The 18,844-nt window shown below is 36.1% G+C and overlaps 1 protein-coding gene across 1 annotated transcript in view; it reads right to left on the reverse strand.

Moving 5' to 3' along the window:
• The window catches only part of LOC106871559 (uncharacterized), a 73,524-nt gene that overhangs the window by 29,901 nt on the left and 24,779 nt on the right, over nucleotides 1-18,844 (reverse strand). The window contains exons 2-6 of the mRNA XM_052968706.1: nucleotides 5,546-5,622; nucleotides 5,360-5,400; nucleotides 3,632-3,702; nucleotides 2,278-2,384; nucleotides 153-338 (exon numbers count right to left, since the gene is read on the reverse strand). Of these exons, the coding sequence (XP_052824666.1) occupies nucleotides 153-338; nucleotides 2,278-2,384; nucleotides 3,632-3,702; nucleotides 5,360-5,400; nucleotides 5,546-5,600 (460 nt within the window). The 5' untranslated portion in view covers nucleotides 5,601-5,622. The remainder of the gene's footprint in view (nucleotides 1-152; nucleotides 339-2,277; nucleotides 2,385-3,631; nucleotides 3,703-5,359; nucleotides 5,401-5,545; nucleotides 5,623-18,844) is intronic.

Genomic DNA, 18,844 nt, shown 5'->3' on the forward strand with positions numbered 1-18,844 from the left:
AATAATACATACATACATATACATACATACATACATGTGTGTGTATATATATATATATATATATATATATATACATATATATATATATATATATATATATGACACATACATGCACATGTGCACACAGACATACAGGCACACATAAGACTTACAGGTACCTTGATGATCTGAACTGGTGGAATCATGCTTGCAATCTTCCAACTTGGGCATCTCATTACCACTTGCAGAATGGCTATTTTTAGATTTGGAGAATTTGTTTACATCTCTCGAATCTGAATTTCCACTTATTTCAGAAACATTCTCAGCCTCTGATGTATCTCCATCATTGCCTTTTTTGTCTAAAACAGAAATGAAATATCTTTTGTCAAGAAAATGTAAAAAAGAAAAAAAATGCTAATCCACAGGTTCAAACAGTATTAATCCCTTGTACATACATACAGCCATAATATCACTCTTTATAACTTTATCTCAAAAATTTTAACAAGTACTTATTTTATCAAAACAATCCATAACAAAAGTCAGATGCAACCCCTGCTCACCGGGTACTGAATTAAATGCTTTATATGTATGAGTGTTTAAAAATTTATACACAGGGAGAAGACCCTTGAGAGGTCTTCTTACATGCTAAAAATGGCAGTTAAACCCAAACCGCGGAAAAAAGAATTCTTAAGGCACGCTGTTAATGGCACTAGAGTGAACAAAATAAAAAAAATTAGTTAATCCCATACTCGAGTTTCATTATTAATTACCAAAATAAATTAATTAATTTCACATCCGTAGCTTGTCAGTGGGATCACTAAAAAATACGTAATTATGTATCTTTAATACGTACTGAAAACAGGTGCGCAAGACAGCTCCATCTTTATACATTATGGATTCAAATTTAGTACACAAGCATAGTTAAATAGCCCAGCAGTATTTGACTACACTCATGCACTAAATTTGAATCCATAATGTATAAAGATGGAGCTGTCTTGTGCATATGCTTTCGGTACGTATTAAAGATACATAATCATGTATTCTTTAATGATCCCACTGACAAGCTATGGATGCCAAATTAATTAATTTATTTAGTCATTAATAGCGAAACTCAAGTATAGGATTAACTAATTTTTTTTTATTTTGTTCACTCTAGTGCCATTAACATTATGCCTTAAGAACTATTTTTCTGTGGTTTGGGTTTAATTGCCTTTTTTAGCATGTAAGAAATCCCGTCAAGGGTCTTCTCTCTGTGTATAAATCTTTATACACTCATATATAAAAATATGTTATGTCTTATGACTTATATTATGCATGCAAATGGTAATAAATTATTTTTATGTGGCACAAGCACAGGCAAGGGCAGTTTTGCCAAGGTTTTTACAGCCAGATGCCCTTCCGAACACCAACCAATTTGCAGTGTGGACTGGGTGTTTTTAAGTTGCACCTTCACTGACAGGGTCACCAAGTACTTGCAAGACAAAAACTTTTAAGAAGGGAGGTGATGATGAAATGGTTATAGTGAAACAGATACAAGTGTCTTGCTGAAAGTATAAGGTTACCCGGCTGGAGAGAGAAAGATCAGGAATGAAGACAGAAACAAGTGTGCTACCGCAAAGTAAATACACAGTTGCCCAACCTGAGGGAAGTGCAGGAGAGAGAGAAAGTGGGAGACCACAGGATGGAGATGGTGGCAAAATGCCATGCATACTCACAAGGAACAGGGATCAGAGTATAAATGAGATGGTTGAGTAAAGGAAGAGAGATATAGAAAGTGGCAAGTGCTAGGGCATAGCCTTGAGGTTCAAATGCCATAATATAAGTGACAGGATATTGCAAAGGGAATGCAATTAAAGAGTGCAAGTAAGTGACGAAAGACCTGGATATATAGAGAGTTGGAGGGGCTACTGGATAGCAATGATACAGAGGAACAGGGATGTGAGGACAGGATTGGGGAGTGAGAGCTAGGTGTAGTGAATGAAGGAGGAAATCCAAGAAAGAGATGTAAATTGGTTTGTTTGGATAGGGTGAGGGAAAAGTATTCTTGTTATGTGTGGGTGGAAGACCAAGGTCAGGGGCTAGCAGAAGGCAATAATAGAGTAAGACATGGCATGTGGGTAGAATACATAGGCCGAGGGCAAACAGAGAGTAATGATACAGTGGCACTGGGCCGAGAGGATAAGATTGGGGATGAGGAGGTAATCATAGTACATAAAGTGGAAATGTGAGAAAGAGAAACACACACAAACACAAATTACACAGACTACAATAACAACAAAGCATTTTCATACAACTTACTTTTAAATTTCCTTAGAACAAGTCGACGACCATTTAGTTCTTTGTCACGGTATAACTCTAAGGCTTTTCCTGCTTCTTCATTATTGATACATTTAGCCATTCCATATCTAAATAACAAAAAAAAAAAAAATTCTGAAATATTTTCTCGAATTTAAAAAAACTGATCACATACGAACCATCAGTTTGTCAAACCTCTTGTTTCAAACTTGTAAAGTCCAAAAATATGAGGAAGGCTTTAGTTTTAATGCATCCATCCATCTTTTCTGCCCACTATTCTGGGGAGGTTTGCAGAGGAAGAGTCTTCAGGCAACCCCTCCACAGGATCCTATCAGAAGCAACAACAGACTTTCCAGCTGGATCCTCAAGCTTGACCAACTGAGACTATGGATATTATCCAGCCATCTTATTCTTGATTTACTCTTAGATCTCTTGCTGGTTGACTCAGCTTGAAGAATCTGTCTTACAATCCTTTCCAGGGACATTCTAATTACATGCCCATAGTATGGAGTTGTGACCTCTCAATGTAGAGAAGTAGCAGCTCAGTCTGGAGAGATTCCAGCGGTCAAGCAGTCTCTTCAGGTTGAGCAACAAACTCTGTCAAGTAACATTACTCCAGAGATCCTTCAGAGAAACCCCATTTCTGCCACATGTATTATTAATCAAAGAGAAAAATAAAAATAAAAACTCTATGGAAACTATCTTTTCCAATAAGACCACAAATGAAAATAGTAATAAAGTTAAATTCATTTCAGATAATATTGTATTACTTATCAGCCATCACTGCATTTAAGCAGTTAATAGTTGATATAGTAAGGCAAAAGCAAGTCAATGATGGTTGGCACATTACAGCAAGGTTCAAGACAATAAAAACTTTTTATGTGTATGTTAACCCTTTTAATACCAATCTGCCCAAGACTGCTCTTGCTCTCTGATATAAATAGTCTGTTTTAAAGCTATTTAAATTAAAACTCCCATCAGAATTCCTTGTTAATTTATGTTCCAAACACCAATTTGATAATGACAAGGTTATTTTACTAAATACATCATTCTTTTCAAAATTATTTGAAAAAAGGCAGTATATTTCAAGAGAAATTTATTAATGAAAGGGTTAAAATAAGTTTCTCCTATATAATTGCTCAATTATAGTCACTACCCAGTTTGGAAAATGAAAATTGAAAACAGTTCCAGACAGAAAGACAGAATAACTAATGGCATACCGGACCTAACCTGACTTGAGGTTTAACAGCAATAATAATCATGAAATATCATCTGTGAAATCCAATAGTTTATATCTACATCAACTTAACTTGTCTATCAACAAAATTCATCAATAAACCTTAAGAAGGTTACTTACGTTTTAATTCCATTGTTAATCAGTTTTAATTCAACAATTTTCACTTCTGAAAAGAATTTTTCAATTTCTTCCTGAAATTTAAAAGACAGAAAAAAAGCTTAATTAATCTGTTAATATGATGGATTTGGGGGTTATAATTTCAGTTGTTTGAATATCATTTTGTGATATTTTTAACATTCTTTTCATAATTGGAAATTAGTACTTGTTCCCTAGCCTGTAGTTTCAAGGTTTGTATCAATTGGAGGGGCCTATGTAACTGAATGTGTTCATAAAATGTATCTATATTATATAAGTACAGGCATGACTGGATGGTTAAGAAGTTTGCTTTTCAATCACATAGTTCCAGGTTCAGTACCACCGTATGACACTTTCAGTCAAATAGTCAATTAAGAGAGATACCTATTTTGATCTTGACTTTTGACATGATGAAATTTAATTTGTTCTGGAAATTGTAACTAATCAAAATCTCTGTAGTTTAATAAGTGTGATGGAAAGGCAAGTTTTATAGTCACCCATTACACATTGACACATAATCATCATTTTACATCTACTTTCCTTGTTCACAAGAGCTAGACTAGTCATTTGGGTGGGGTGGGGGAGCTACTACTCTCATAAACTGGTGCTCATGTATCATTTTGGTTTGGTTTCAATGGCTGGATAGCCTCGTTATTGCAAACCATTTGACAGAGTGTTGTGGGTGCATTTTCTGAAGGTACCTGCACTAAAAAGGTTTGATAAGTCCTCTCACAAGCCTACATTTTCTCAGTTTATTTGCCATCCACTTCTGTATTGGGTGAAAATGATATAAAAACAAATAACAAACAAAATGATACTGCCTTACAAAAAAAATAGAAGCACATGTTTTTATCCAATATTTCTCATCTAAAATTTATCAAAAAAAAACACTTATCTTAATGAGTGATAGAGATGAATGGCAAAGTTAATACAAACAGGAATTGAGCTCATAATATAATGAAATTCATCCTTTCACCGTTTAAAAAATAAAATGCTAGTTGCACCTTCTCCCAAAATCTGTGGCACTGAGCCACAGATTTTGGAAGAGGGTGTCAGAACCAATGTAAGAAAGAGGGTGTCAGAACCAATGTAAGGAAGAGGGTGTCAGAACCAATGTAAGGAAAAGAAACTAAAAGTACTAAAAGCATTTAATCTGGCACTGAACCATTTTTAAGAACTTGCTAACGCAAGTACCAGTAATATACTACAATTGATTCTATTGATTCTTCCTTCCACTCCAAACAAAAACTGACTTTGTACTTAGTCAAAAGAAACCAATATTTTACAAATTAGCTCATTCAGAAGAATTGACATATTTTCCCTCAACATCTCTTTTACTTCAAACATTCTATGGTGAATATGAGGAAGAAATCTGATATGTTATACAATGATAGCTTGTTTTTGTGCAGTTGACTTATTGACAAAATGTGGTTTAGATAAACTCATTTAACTCACAGATAAACGTAAAAGAGAAAAAGATGGCAACATTAATCTGTGAGTGAAGTGATTTAACAAAAAGCACTTTACTAAAAATTATTGACTCAATGCATCAAATAAACAATTCAATAATTACTAACAGTATCAAAACTTTGCAGAAGACATCAAACCTATAGGGGAAACAAAATATAAAAATATTCAAGAAAAAAAAAGACTTAAAATATCAAATGATTAAAATCCTAAAGATGTAAAACTGAAAAATACATTTACACTTACTTGTGATATATTTGTTGGAATATTACCAATGTAGATTATATCTACAAAGACAAAAAAAAATTACATTAATAATAATAATAATAATAATAATAATAGTAATAAATAAAATCAACAGAAAGACTATTAGATATGAAGAAAAATCCAATTGATAAACACATTCAATAGAAATCAATATTATCAATTTACCTATTTTGCCTTCTTCTCCAGCTGTTAAAGCTCTGTAATGTATATCAGCACTCATGTTGAAATTACTGTCAGCAATACTACAATGATGAAAGAAAACAAAAAAGAAATGTATGAATATACCAAAAACACTTGGGTTAGTTTAAAAGCTCGTAAACAAACAAGTAAAAGTTTGTATTAATGCATTTGGTAAGTAAAAATTCCACCATTCATTGGGTAACTGGAACCATGAGGATTATTCAAGAAAGGATACACTGAAGTGGGTTTCCTGTTGCTTTCTCCTTACCCATGGGAAGAAAAGATTTCAACATCAGAAGCTCACAAATTACTCATCAATTATACAATATACCCACCACTGCTATTGATCCAATGCAAAGCTACTGGAACTAGACCATTAATAGTTAAGTACTTCTGCCAAGGACAGAGCGCAGAGTCAATGATGGAATAGTCTGTCTAATTAATAGACCAGCATCCCTTATTGATTCAGCCAGTGGTAATTTTCAAAGCACTTGGGTATGAAATTTGTACTAGAAAATATTGAAAACTTGATGTTAATTATTACATGAACACTACAAAGATATAATAGAATTTTGTTCTTTCAACAATCACATGCTGTACATTAAACCTTTGGCATTTAAACCAATCATATCTGACCCAAATATTCTACTCGTTTTATGTTCAAAACCAGCCAGAACTGACCTCTCCCACCTCCCCTTCAATGTCATTCTAAAAATAAACAATCACATCATTGAAATCTCTAAGTTGCAATATAGTGCATGATTAATTGAAAACAATGTGAATAAATAAGCATTACATTTAACAGAGTAATGTGAATGCCAAAGGGTTAAACTGTCAAGGCCTTAACACTTAGTTAATGTATGTAGTTTATGTCACCTTATATAAAAATGCTCAGCTCTTGTATACAATTTTACTATAAATATGCTGTAACTAAATTTACAAAATCGGTTTAAACTAAAGAAATCTGTTTGAAAAACCTACAATGGAAAGTGACCAAATAAACGCTAGGAGTTGAACTAGTGTTGGTAAAAGTAAGAAATGACCCCCCCCCCCCTCGGTCATGACTGACCATGGGATTGCACCTAGAAAGTTCCTCTGCAAGGCACAAGTCCAGGCAAGACTGTTTATGGAAGGCCATCAGTTGTCCATGCATACCAGCCTCCCCTCTCCACGCCACCAGTGTTATCCAAGGGAAAGACAAAGACCAATACAGCTTGGCACCTGTGATGTCGCAACTCATTTCTACAGCTGAGTCAACTGGAGCAACATGAAATAAAGTGTCATGCTCAAGAACACAACACACAGCCTGGTTTGGGAACTGAGCTCACTACCTCATGATTGTGAGCCCAATGCTCTAACCACTGAGCCACTCTTTAAAAGAAAGTGAAAAAAAGAAAGCAAGATAGCTGAATAGGCTGCAAATAAGGAACCTATGATACTGCTCTAAATCAAAGTAAAATATCTCAGAACTGGTTATAAAACCCACAATTAAATACAGTATATGAGAAAACTAAAGTGTCACCCATCATATGATGGATTTATTTGGGAAGTATACTTTTGCCACCATGGGTAATATCAGGAAATATGATATAAATTTCTATTAAATTCCTTGGCACTTATACAAAATGATGAAATGTATATTAATCTTCAAAAGCAAAAATATTTATTACCTTAAAATTAATTTATGTGTGTGGTACATGCATGAAACAACCACTCAGAAGATCTCCACTCAGTTGGATTAATGACATAAAGGGAATGAGACTGCAATGGAGGAGGGCAAGATCAAGAACAGAATGGATGAAATATTGTGGTCAGCAGATTGAAAGCAACATCCAACCAATCAAGTTGATCAAGGTGATGTATTTGTTTGTATATGTATGTGCTAGTTGTGTGTGTATGTGTGTGTGTGTGTCTCCTTGCTTTGATATCATGTGACAGTCGCAAGTAAGTGTCATGGTCATGGGGAAATATTACTCTGCTGGGAAATAAAAGTTGGTGACAGGAAGGGCATCCAGCTGTAGAAAAACTGCCTCAACAAATTCCATCTGACCCATGCAAATATGGAAAAGTGGACAATAAAACAACGATGTGTATGTGTGTGTGTGAGCATGTATATGTTTATATATCTGTGTGTGTGTGCCTATATTTATACATACACATTTTTTAGTGTATCTGTCAATTAACCCAATGAAAACGTATTTCTGTTTTATAACATTTTTATTTGTTTGTTCATCGATATAAAACTTTGTTTTATGGGAGAGAAATATAAAACATTGCTTTACACTTCAAACTGTTTAAATACCTTTGCAATTGATTGTTCACATTTTATTACACATTTTCACTGTTCATCAAATAAATTTTCTCATTTCTTCTATAATACACTTTATAATTGACTTCTTCCCCTCCTCTTTCTGCCTTTCTACCTATCACCATTTCACCCTACTCTTATTTTCCCTCTCTCCCTTTTACTCCCTCTAATTTGTTTTATTATAACTGTTGTGCTTTCATTCTTGTCTCTTTCTCTAACTACCCTGTCATTTACTCCACCTCTTCCTCCTACTCTCTAGGATTCTATATCTCTTACTCTATGTGTGTGTGTGCATTCTTTACTCATTGCCTGCCACCAAGTATGTGCACTCATCCTCCAATGTTAACTCTCTCTGCATCTCTCTTTTCCTCTCTCTCCCCTTCTCTCTATACAGTATAAAGGACAACTAGAGAAATCATCCAACCAACCAACATTTATATTGACTATTATTAAATAACAACAGTAGTGTGGAGGACACAACTTAGCCATTCAGAAACACACAAAGACTACTGGTGCAGTTTGGAGCAATGAAAATTTCAACAACGGATTACAAGCAATAAATGTTTAGAAGTTAACAGCCTTTATGTGTTGGCTAAATTTGTCCTCTGTGATGCGATCATTTTAGTTTCAACATATGATCTCAGATCAAAATACTTGTCATGCAAGTACATCATCATCATCATCATCATCATCGTCGTCGTCAGCATCATTTAACGTCTGTTGTTCAAGCTGGTATGAGCTGGACAGTTGACCAGAGCTGGCAAGCTGGGGGCTGCACCAGACTCCAGTCTGATTTGGCATGGTTTCTATGGCTAGATGCCCTTCCTAACACCAACCACTTTACAGAGTGTGCTGGAAGCCTTTACGTAACACCACATGGACATTCCCCATAATATTGATTTCACATTTTGGCACAAGGCCAGCAATTTTGAGAAAATGAGTAACTCGATTACATTGACCCCAGTGTTCAACTGGTTCTTACTTTATTGACCCTGAAAGGATGAAAGGCAAAGCCGACCTTAGCAGAATTTGAACTCTGAATGTAAAGATGGACTAATGCTACTAAGCATTGTGTCTGGTGTGCTAACAGTGCTACCAGCTTACTATCTTACATTTCCATAATATTACTTTTTAGACATGATGAAGGCCATTTAACAAAGCAAAATAATGAGTAATTAAATATATTTTGTATTTCAGCTTTAACCTTTAAGTACTTTAAACTGGTCATATCCAGCCCAGATATTATACCTGTTTTATGTTTGTGCCAGCCTATTACACCTACCCTACAATGTCATTCTAAAAATGAATAATCACTTTCTTGAAATCTCAAAAACGATGTGAAACATTAAGTATTACATTTGACAGAGTAACTTGAATGTTAAAGGATTAACAAGTGATTGTAAATGGAAGAAATTTCAATAAAAGTAACGTGGAGTGATAATTTCCAGTTCCCTTCTCCATGGAAAGAGTAAACATTACAATCTAAAAGATACCTATTGATTAACTTTCTAGCATTTAGCAATTAAACCAGCCATATCCAACCCAAATATTCCACCTAGTTTATGTTCAGACTGGCCAGATGCAGCCTCTCATACTTATCCTACAATGTGATTCTAAAAATAAACAATCACATCATCAAAATCTTAGTTACAAGATAATGCCTGTTCAATTCAAAACAATGTGGATAAATATGCATTACATTCAACAGAGTAATCTGAATGTTAAAGGGTTAAACACTGTCGCCACTACCTGCAACAATAGGATCTGTGGATTCCTACTTTTCCTATCGGGAGTTTCCATGTCACGCGGGATATAGTTCCAAATCTGGTAAATTCCTCTTCAAAGTGCAGGTTTATCTTTATTTTTTACTTATTTCAGTCATTGGACTGCAGCCATGCTGGGGCACTGCCTTGAAGGGTTCAGTCAAATTAACTCCAGTACTTATTTTTTTAAAGTCTGTTTTATTCTATTGGTCTCTTTTGCCAAACTGCTAATTAACAGGAACACAAAGACACACACGCATACACAGATACAGATAGATAGAGACAGACAGGCCTACAGACAGACAGATACATACATAGATGGATAGATGTAGCATGCGTGTGTATACATATGATACATATGTATAGTGGACTTCCACAGAGTTTCCACCCATTAAATTCACTCATAAAGCACTGGTTGGCTCAGGGTTGTAGTAGAAGACATTTGCCTAAGACGTTGCACAATGGGACAGAACTTGAAACCATATGGCTGCAAAGCAAGTTTCTAAAGGCCTTTTCTTTTTGTTTTAAATAGAAGGCCAGCAGTTCCTAGGCATGCAGCTTACTCTTCTCCTCATATCTCTTTTCTGCCACCTCACTCACTCACACTCTCTCTTTTCCCTTTTATTCCCTCTACATTTTATTTCTACTATAATTTTCATGCTTTATGATACTGTTTTGAACTCTTGCACTTTCATTCCTCTCCCTTTCTCTCTCTAACTACTCTGTCACTTACTCCCCCACCTCCTCCTCTGTGATGCTATCTCCCAAAGTGAAAGGCATGGCAAGAACCAATACAGTTTGACACAGATGTCATCACAAGCCAAGAGCCACTACAAATAACACCTTGTACAAAGCTGTAATAATTTTCTTAATCCATTGCCCAGGACTGGTACTTCATTTATTGGCCTCCAAAAGGATAAAAGTCAAACTCAGCAGAGTTCAAATCCTCTCAACTCAGATCATAGAGCTGGAAGAAATGCTGTAAAAATTGTTAATGCATCATACTCCAACAACTCTGCCAGTTTGCCACTATTAGTTTCCCTATATGCACAGCCATTTAGAAAGATCGACTTAAATTTAGGTCTGTCACAAGCCCTAGGATTCATGAGGTTGAAACTGAACCCAAGTTCCATGGTGTACTTATACACCATGAAAATACTCCCTACTGGGATGGGACGACTGTCCATTGCAGATTAACTTTCCAGCTACTGCTAGAACTCATTTACAGATGAGCAAACTAGATCAATGTGAAATGAAGTGCTGCTTTGTTCAAGATACAACACACTGCCTGGTCTGGGAATCGAAACCACTTTTAATTATGAGTGCAACAGGAAGTTTGTATCATAAAACCAAAGGTTGTCTTGGGCAGGTTGGTTATGAAAGGGTTAACCCTTTAGCATTTAAACTGCCCATAACAGGCACAAATATTCTACTTGTTTGATATTCAAACTGCCTGCATTTGACATTTCACACCTGTCCGACTATGTTATTCTAAAAACGAACAATTACATCATCAAAAACCTAAAGCTGAGACAATGCATGATTAATTACAAGTAATGTGAATAAATAACATTACATTTGACAGAGTCACTGAATGTTAAAAGGTTAAATGGCTAGGTTTCCACATGGAGCAAGTGGAAATGTCATAACTAACTTCACATCGGATCTGACATAACCAGATGCAATGGAGACAATATGGAATCCCCTTTCTATCCTTGTGGATACCTAAACCATAAGTCACCTGCTGGTTTGCCCATTATTGGATCCCTCTTGCTTGAATGATTTGAGAAATAACTCAAAGGCCATGTAAGAGTATTAAAACGTGGAACGGCTTGACATAGACACGAAATATTCATAATAATCACCACTTCTTTTAAATCTACTGCATATGTGGAAAATCGGTGTGTTTGTTTCTGACGTTGTTAGCTAACACCTCCTACATTGTTTTATTGATTTTGATGAACTTGACATGTGAGTAGTACTCATGCCTGAAAACCTCGTGACATACTTAGATTGTTGAAAAAATCAATAATACGGCCCCTGGAAGGGACCTTTATATCTACCTCATATAACTAATTTTTTAAACAGCCAAGGGAAATAACCCATAGCATCTGTACAATATTTTTTAAACACTCAAGGGAAATAACCCATTTCATTGTTTATGTTCGATTACTTTGAATACTGATTTGTTGTGTGTCCTATTTCTAATTTTTGCAGACAATATTACTTCTATACTTTATTTGACATGTGAGTAGAACTCATGTCTGGAAACCTCGTGACATACTTAGATTGTTGAATAAAATCGATAATAGGGACCTTCCAATGGATCCGTCTATCTACTACATATTACTAATATTTTATTTAAATAACTCAAGGGAAATAACCTGCAGATTTTAGCAAAACGATCAATATTTGATTCTTATGATCAGCCAACCTAATTCTGCATTTCACTACTCACAGTTTTCAACTGCTAAACATTATTATTGCACTTCCTTAATTTGAATCTTAAACCTTAAAGATTTCATTCATACATTTCTATACATACATCTTTTTTGAATGCCCATTACTCCAATAATTATGCATTTTTACAGTTACCCTTTTTCCATGACAGTAGATAAATTTTTTATTCCATAACGTATTTGTAGTGGCATCATGCAAGCATAGCATGGATTCGATCTTCAATTGCCAAATTTCATTTAACGCTTCAACAGCACTTTTCTCATGGTAAAACAATAGTTTTTCTGTGAATGACAGCAGTTATACATTTCCCAGAAGCCTTCACTAAGCAGAATAATGTCTTTGCTTCTCACCAACCCCCGACAATCTTTCTCGCCAACCTCCGAAAACCTCTCTTGCCAACCTCCAACAATCTCTCCCTCCTCCAGCTGACGGTTTTTTGTACTTTTTCATGACGAGAAATACACCTTTTGTGGCAGTTATAACGAAATTGCTTTCCTATATCAGAGTAATAAGGCATTTTAATAGGACAACTTTACCCCTGGGAATTACCGGGTACACCAGTTAGTACATACATAAATACAAAGTTATACAGCAGATTCCTTAAGGAAAATATCAGTTAAAATATTCTTAGAAAATTTAAGCTATTTTTATTATTCATTAGTCACAAACTTCAAGTGTTGGCACTTACAACAATCGATGTCTACAAGCATAGCTAATTATGTTATTCACTCATATAGACAAAAGGCTATGGAAATGTAATCAATATATAATGTAAATATACACCTATGTTACAAGCTTGCTTACTGCATTCTTCCCAATGTCAAAATATTAAAAGTGCCAATGAAGGAGCTTCCATGTTGTCATCTGGCATACTAGCAATCACTGCCAATTCTCCCTCAAACTGCACCTTAAAAACTTAAAAAGGAAAGACATACTGAATAAAATAGTTTAAAATACACTATGTTTGGGGGAAAACGGGACAGTCAGGACTGGAATCTGGGTTAAAAAATATTAAGAATGTTTCCTATCCACATTCTCAACAAATATAATTTCAACTCCTATAGCAAAACACTTTCTCTTCACTTTAAAACATTTTTTTAAATATGTGAATCTAGTTACATCTATTATTTAAAAATATGACTGCAATTTTAATAACATTCCATTTAAGATCTGTTATAACTTTTATTTCATAAATATTTTAAATGATAAAAGTATATAATGAGATAGGACTTTTTAAAATGATAAAAAAAAAAAGCACAAGTGACTGAAGTAGTACCTATAGATAGAAAATTGAGCAGAAGTGTTCATAGAATCTAATACAGTAGTTCTCAACTGAGGGCCATATATGATTCTGTGGGGTCCAAAGAAGCAAAATAGTAAATTGGGGACCCACAGTAGTATAACGAAGTGTCCGTGAAAAAGTTTTGATTTAGACATATTTATTGCAAGAAACTGGTTTCTTTCTTTAACATTTTACAATATTTCAACCTACACAAGTTAATGTGTGAATAACAAAATAGGAATTTTGAAAGAAGCATTTATAAAACAAAATTCTTTGTCTAGTATCTTATTTCTTTGTTTACTATTTCATTGAAGCAAGATGTTATATTACTCAAATATGAAGAATCTTGCCTCTTATAATATAGAAACATATCCCATGAGACCAGCAGACAAAATGGAAAAGTGTTGCCCCCAAATGATCTGTCTCAATAGTGGTGAGCAGAGATATGGTCTAGGGACCAAGAACATCAGAGGTATCAAGTGCCATTGGATTAAACATTAACCTGTCAGAGGGCAACTGAAACCTTGAGTTTTTTTTTTCTTTCTCAGTTTGACGAGCAGCAGAGCCTGGGCTGGTGGATGACCACGCTAAGTTGCCACTGGAGAAGGTATCACAGCATTGAGCATCCTAGACGAGAAGCCTACTGCCTTGGAACGGGGAAAATTATATCATCCAGCCTTCTACAGTCCCCTCAGTCTAGTCATGCTTTTTGATCTTCTTATGGGCAGCATGGCGTAGAAGGCAGCCAGCATTATGACAGCTTGACAGTGGGTGGAGGCCGATGGAGGTCCACCAGAATAGAATAGTAATCAAAGGGGTCCATAGATAAAAAAATGGTTGAGAACCCCCGATCTAACGTCAATTTCTAACTGAGACACTCACTGCATCTCCCTCTATCCATCTGTCACTCCTCACTGTCTTACAAGCTTCTTTACCCACCCATACCACTTCTCTTTATTCACCTTCCTATAAGTTAAAGGCATGCCCTAACGCATCTTCACAACTGGGATAACAATGTATCCCTCCCAAAAAGACACTTGTTCTTGTCCCCTTATCAGTCTTTAACCCTTTAGTATTCAGATTACTCAGTCATATGCAATGCTTATTTATTCACATTATTTTGAATTAATCATACAGTATTTCATAGCTATGAGATTTCAATTATGTGACATTTTATTTTTTAGGATGACTTTACAGGGTAAGTGTGAGGGGTCAGATTTGGCCAGTTTGGACATAAAATAGGCAGAATATTTGGGCCAGATATAGCTGGTTTAAATGCTAAAGGGTTAACCCTTTCATTGCCTGGCACGAAGCCACCTCACTCAAGACTACACTCTCACCTCAGTTGAAGGGGTCTTGTCTTGCAAGTTACTTGGTGGCCTCACTAGTACAAGTACCACATAAAAAGTACCTATGACACCAAAGAGTATAAAGTGGTTGGCACCTAGCTGTAGTAACCATGCCAATGCAGACATTAGAGCATGGCGCAGTCCTCTGGCTCACCAGCTCCTGTTAAACAGTACAACCCAGGCTGGCATGGAAAACATATGTGAAATGATGAACTTAGACACAAGGTCTTGTATGAGAATAAGGTATAGTTCAATAAACCAACCCAATAATTTACTGGAAGAATGAATAAACTGTAAAGTCAAGCCAGATAGGATATGAACACTGAATGTGAGGGGCCATAACTAAATGCCTCATGGTATTTTATGCAACATTTTACTGTTTCTACCAATTCACTGCCCTTTGTAATATCTGATATCAGATGGTTCGTTATTTTTGCTTTTACTTAGTATCTGAAGAAATCTAGTGGTTAAGAACATAAGAGCAGTTAGGTTACAAATACACGAAATAGAAAATAAAGCTTACAATCTGAAGTGTTATAAGTCAAAAACAGTGCTGCAAGAGACAATCTTATATTTAGTGATGTCTTTCCTAATTGTTAAAAAAAAATGAATAAATAAATGAAATTATATCAACGTCATATCGATATTAGTAGAATAATATTGAACATGAAGAGCAAATAAGTAGAAAGACAGTTATATAGAATTAGCATAGCACAAAGTTGAGCTGAACATTTAATTGAGAAATCTTGTGTGTACAATATCTTCTAGCTTCAGAATACACATGTTTGATCAATATTCTACGATTATTCTGTAGCAAGTATATGAGGCAGCAGTAAGTTCTCAGTAAATGGGTTTTGCAGCCTGGTATTGATTTCCTCTGAATATTATTGTTTAATTGGAGAAGGAAACTATATTCACCCACACAGCATACCACCAGTCAGCACAGTCCTTTGTCATCCCCTTCATGTGGTGCAACAGCTTCAGAGTTGCCTTCATCACTTTGTGAGTGAGTGTGAAGTATTCTTCTCTTCATATTTGCATGTTAATTGTAAACACAAATTACAGTCATATAAACTGTCACTTATTTGCAATTCTCCTGAAAAGCATGTTTGGTCACTGAGTTACTTATTGTTCAAATGACTAAGGGAAATATTGCAATACTTTGCAATGAGTGAGCTGCAGACAAGAAGAGCATCCATAGGCGCAGGAGTGACTGTGTGGTAAGTAGCTTGCTTACGAACCACATGGTTCTGGGTTCATTCCCACTGCATGGCACCTTGGACAAATGTCTTCTACTATAGTCTCGGGCCGACCACAGCCTTGTGAGTGGATTTGGTAGACGGAAGACTGAAAGAAGCCCGTTGTATATATGTATATATATGTGTGTGTGTACATGTTTGTGTGTCTGTGTTCGTCTCCCCAACATCACTTGACAACCGATGCTGGTGTGTTTACGTCACCGTAACTTAGCGGTTCGGCAAAAGAGATTGATAGAATAAGTACTAGGCTTCCAAAGAATAAGTCCTGGGGTCGATTTGCTCGACTAAAGGCGGTGCTCCAGCATGGTCAGTCAAATGACTGAAACAAGTAAAAGAGTAAAAGAGGTATAAAAGAATTCACCTCAACATTTCATCTGATCCATGCAACCATTGAAAAGTGAATGTGAGAATGAGGATCTGACAATATACATCTATTTGTGTGTGCGTGTGTGTATGGATGCAATGATAGGTGACTAAGACCTTTGGTGATATACTGTGCTTGAGAAGACCTGTCAAACCAAGTGAGATTATAGTCGTGGCCGATGCTGGTGTTACATAACTGGCACCTGTGTTGGTGGCACATAAAAAGCTCCCACTACACTCTTGGAGTGGTTGGCGTTAGGAAGGTCATCTAGCCGTTGAACCATGCCAAATCAGATTGGAACCTGGTGCAGCTCCCCAGCTTTCAGTCAAACCATCCAAACCATACTAGCATGGAAAACAAACATTAAATTATGATGACGACGATGATGTTGACACCATTTTTACAACCATTTTCTATGCTGACACAGGTTGGACATTTTGGCAGGATCCATTACATTGGAGGACCACATCTTGCTCAAGTGTCCCAGTTTTGGCATGGTTTCTTAGGTTGCATACCCTTCCTGATGTCAACCACTTTACAGAGTGTGTTGAGTGCTGTTTTCATGGCACCAGCACAAATGAGACCACCTCGTAACTAACAGAACTGAAGAGTATCCTCAACTTAAAAGCCAAATAGGAGATACTAACTTAAAAGCCGCCTGACAGGGCAGCTTTTAAGTAGCTCCTGTGGAGGGCTCTTCATTGGGCATTGGGCCCAACAATGACACTTCATGCATTGTGTACATATTAAAGTTTATTAAATTTGAGCAATATTTTTCAAGCAATGAACAATTTTCATCAACACAATGAAATAATTTGTCGACTTGGAACTTATTGCAAAGCTGCATGATAAACATTTTTTGTCTCCCCATTCAGGGGTCAGTACAATTTTTTTTCTGTCCAACCTCTTTCTTTCTCTCTCTCTCTCTCTCTCCTTCTGTTGATTGCTTTCAACCATCACCATCACCAGTACCACCACCACAACTGCCATACACACACCAGACTTCTGACCCCACCACCATCAATACCTTTCACTTTGCTGCCGTCCCCTCCACCACTATCACCAGTCTTTCACATCGCTTACTATCATTACTGTCCCTGACTGCCTCAGCTACCACCACCACCACTATCATCCCTGTCGCTTCTACCTCAATCTATCTTATAAATTAAAAGGCAAGTTGTCTGTCTGTCTGTGTGTAGAAGTGGTTCCACTTCTACTCCTACAGTTTTCAACCGAATATCACCAAATTTGACATGTGTGCTCTCTTTGACTTAGGACGCTTTTTCTTATAATTTTTTCCTCGAAATTCTGTGTCCCCCAACATAAACAGACTACTCTCAATTCATCTAGGATTTGGCATGAGCCAGCAGAAAAACATGACACATACCCAGCTGGAAAAATCAATACTTTACTTTGTCAGCTGTGGTGAGCTCTTATCAAATGCTTGCACAGTACTCCCTCTGTTTTCACATGAATGCTCTTTTTCATATAATTATTCCAACTTAAACTAGCCATTTCAAAACTCTTACCCAAAATTAGAAATCCTTAATTCGGTCTGTTTGATTAACATTTTTGCCAACTACATTTTACAATTTTTTGGGTGCTACACATTCACCGCTTTTTCCTTAGGACTTTTTCTATTGTGTAAACTAATAATTTTCCACCATGACTAGATACAAAAGATCCAATATAGGTCAGCAAACAAATGCTGCAAAGAAAAGCAAATGTATGCATGCAAATGAATCTGCCGAGGACGCAGCCAGGAGGAACTCTCTCTAGTGGTTCGGCAAAAAACATTAATAGAATAAGTACTAGGCTTACAAAGAATAAATCCTGTAATTGATCTTTTCAACCAAAGGCAGTACTCCAGCATGGCTGCAGTCACAAGACTGAAAGAAGTAAACTATAAAATAAATATGCTAATTCCAAGCAAGGCCAGGTATCTCTGCTAGTCACAACTACAGCTCATACTATTACTATCAACCCATAACCATCACAACTGTCAATCTACTACTGTCTCTATGCCTTCTATTACTCTCATTCCAACGTGAGCATTAGTAGGAGTGTCAATGAATAGTGAGAGAGGGGGTCAAAGTGTGACACACTGACACACACAGATTAGTTTTCGCACTTATTACATTAGAAGGAAGTCACTTTAAGTGAAATGTTGAGGGATTACAGTATGATAGTGGGAAGCACAAACAGGTTTGCTGTTGTGGAGGTGACTCATGGCTACCTCAAAATTTACAAGGGTGGATAGAGGAAGCTGAAATGGAGCCCAAACAAAGATAAATACAGTTGTAAGTGCCAGAACATACCCTCATGAGAACATGTCCAGGAAGATGAATAGAAGAGAGCATAGATGCAGAAGGATTATCTCGAAACGTCAAAGACTTTCCGTATTCCCGAGCGTCATACTAATACATCCTTTTGTTATTTACACCACCTGTCCTCGTCTGTTGTTGTTTTTTCGTATATTCTCCCATATATATATATATA

Source organism: Octopus bimaculoides, chromosome 6 (genome assembly GCF_001194135.2).
Source record: "Octopus bimaculoides isolate UCB-OBI-ISO-001 chromosome 6, ASM119413v2, whole genome shotgun sequence".
Lineage (NCBI taxonomy): Eukaryota > Metazoa > Mollusca > Cephalopoda > Octopoda > Octopodidae > Octopus > Octopus bimaculoides.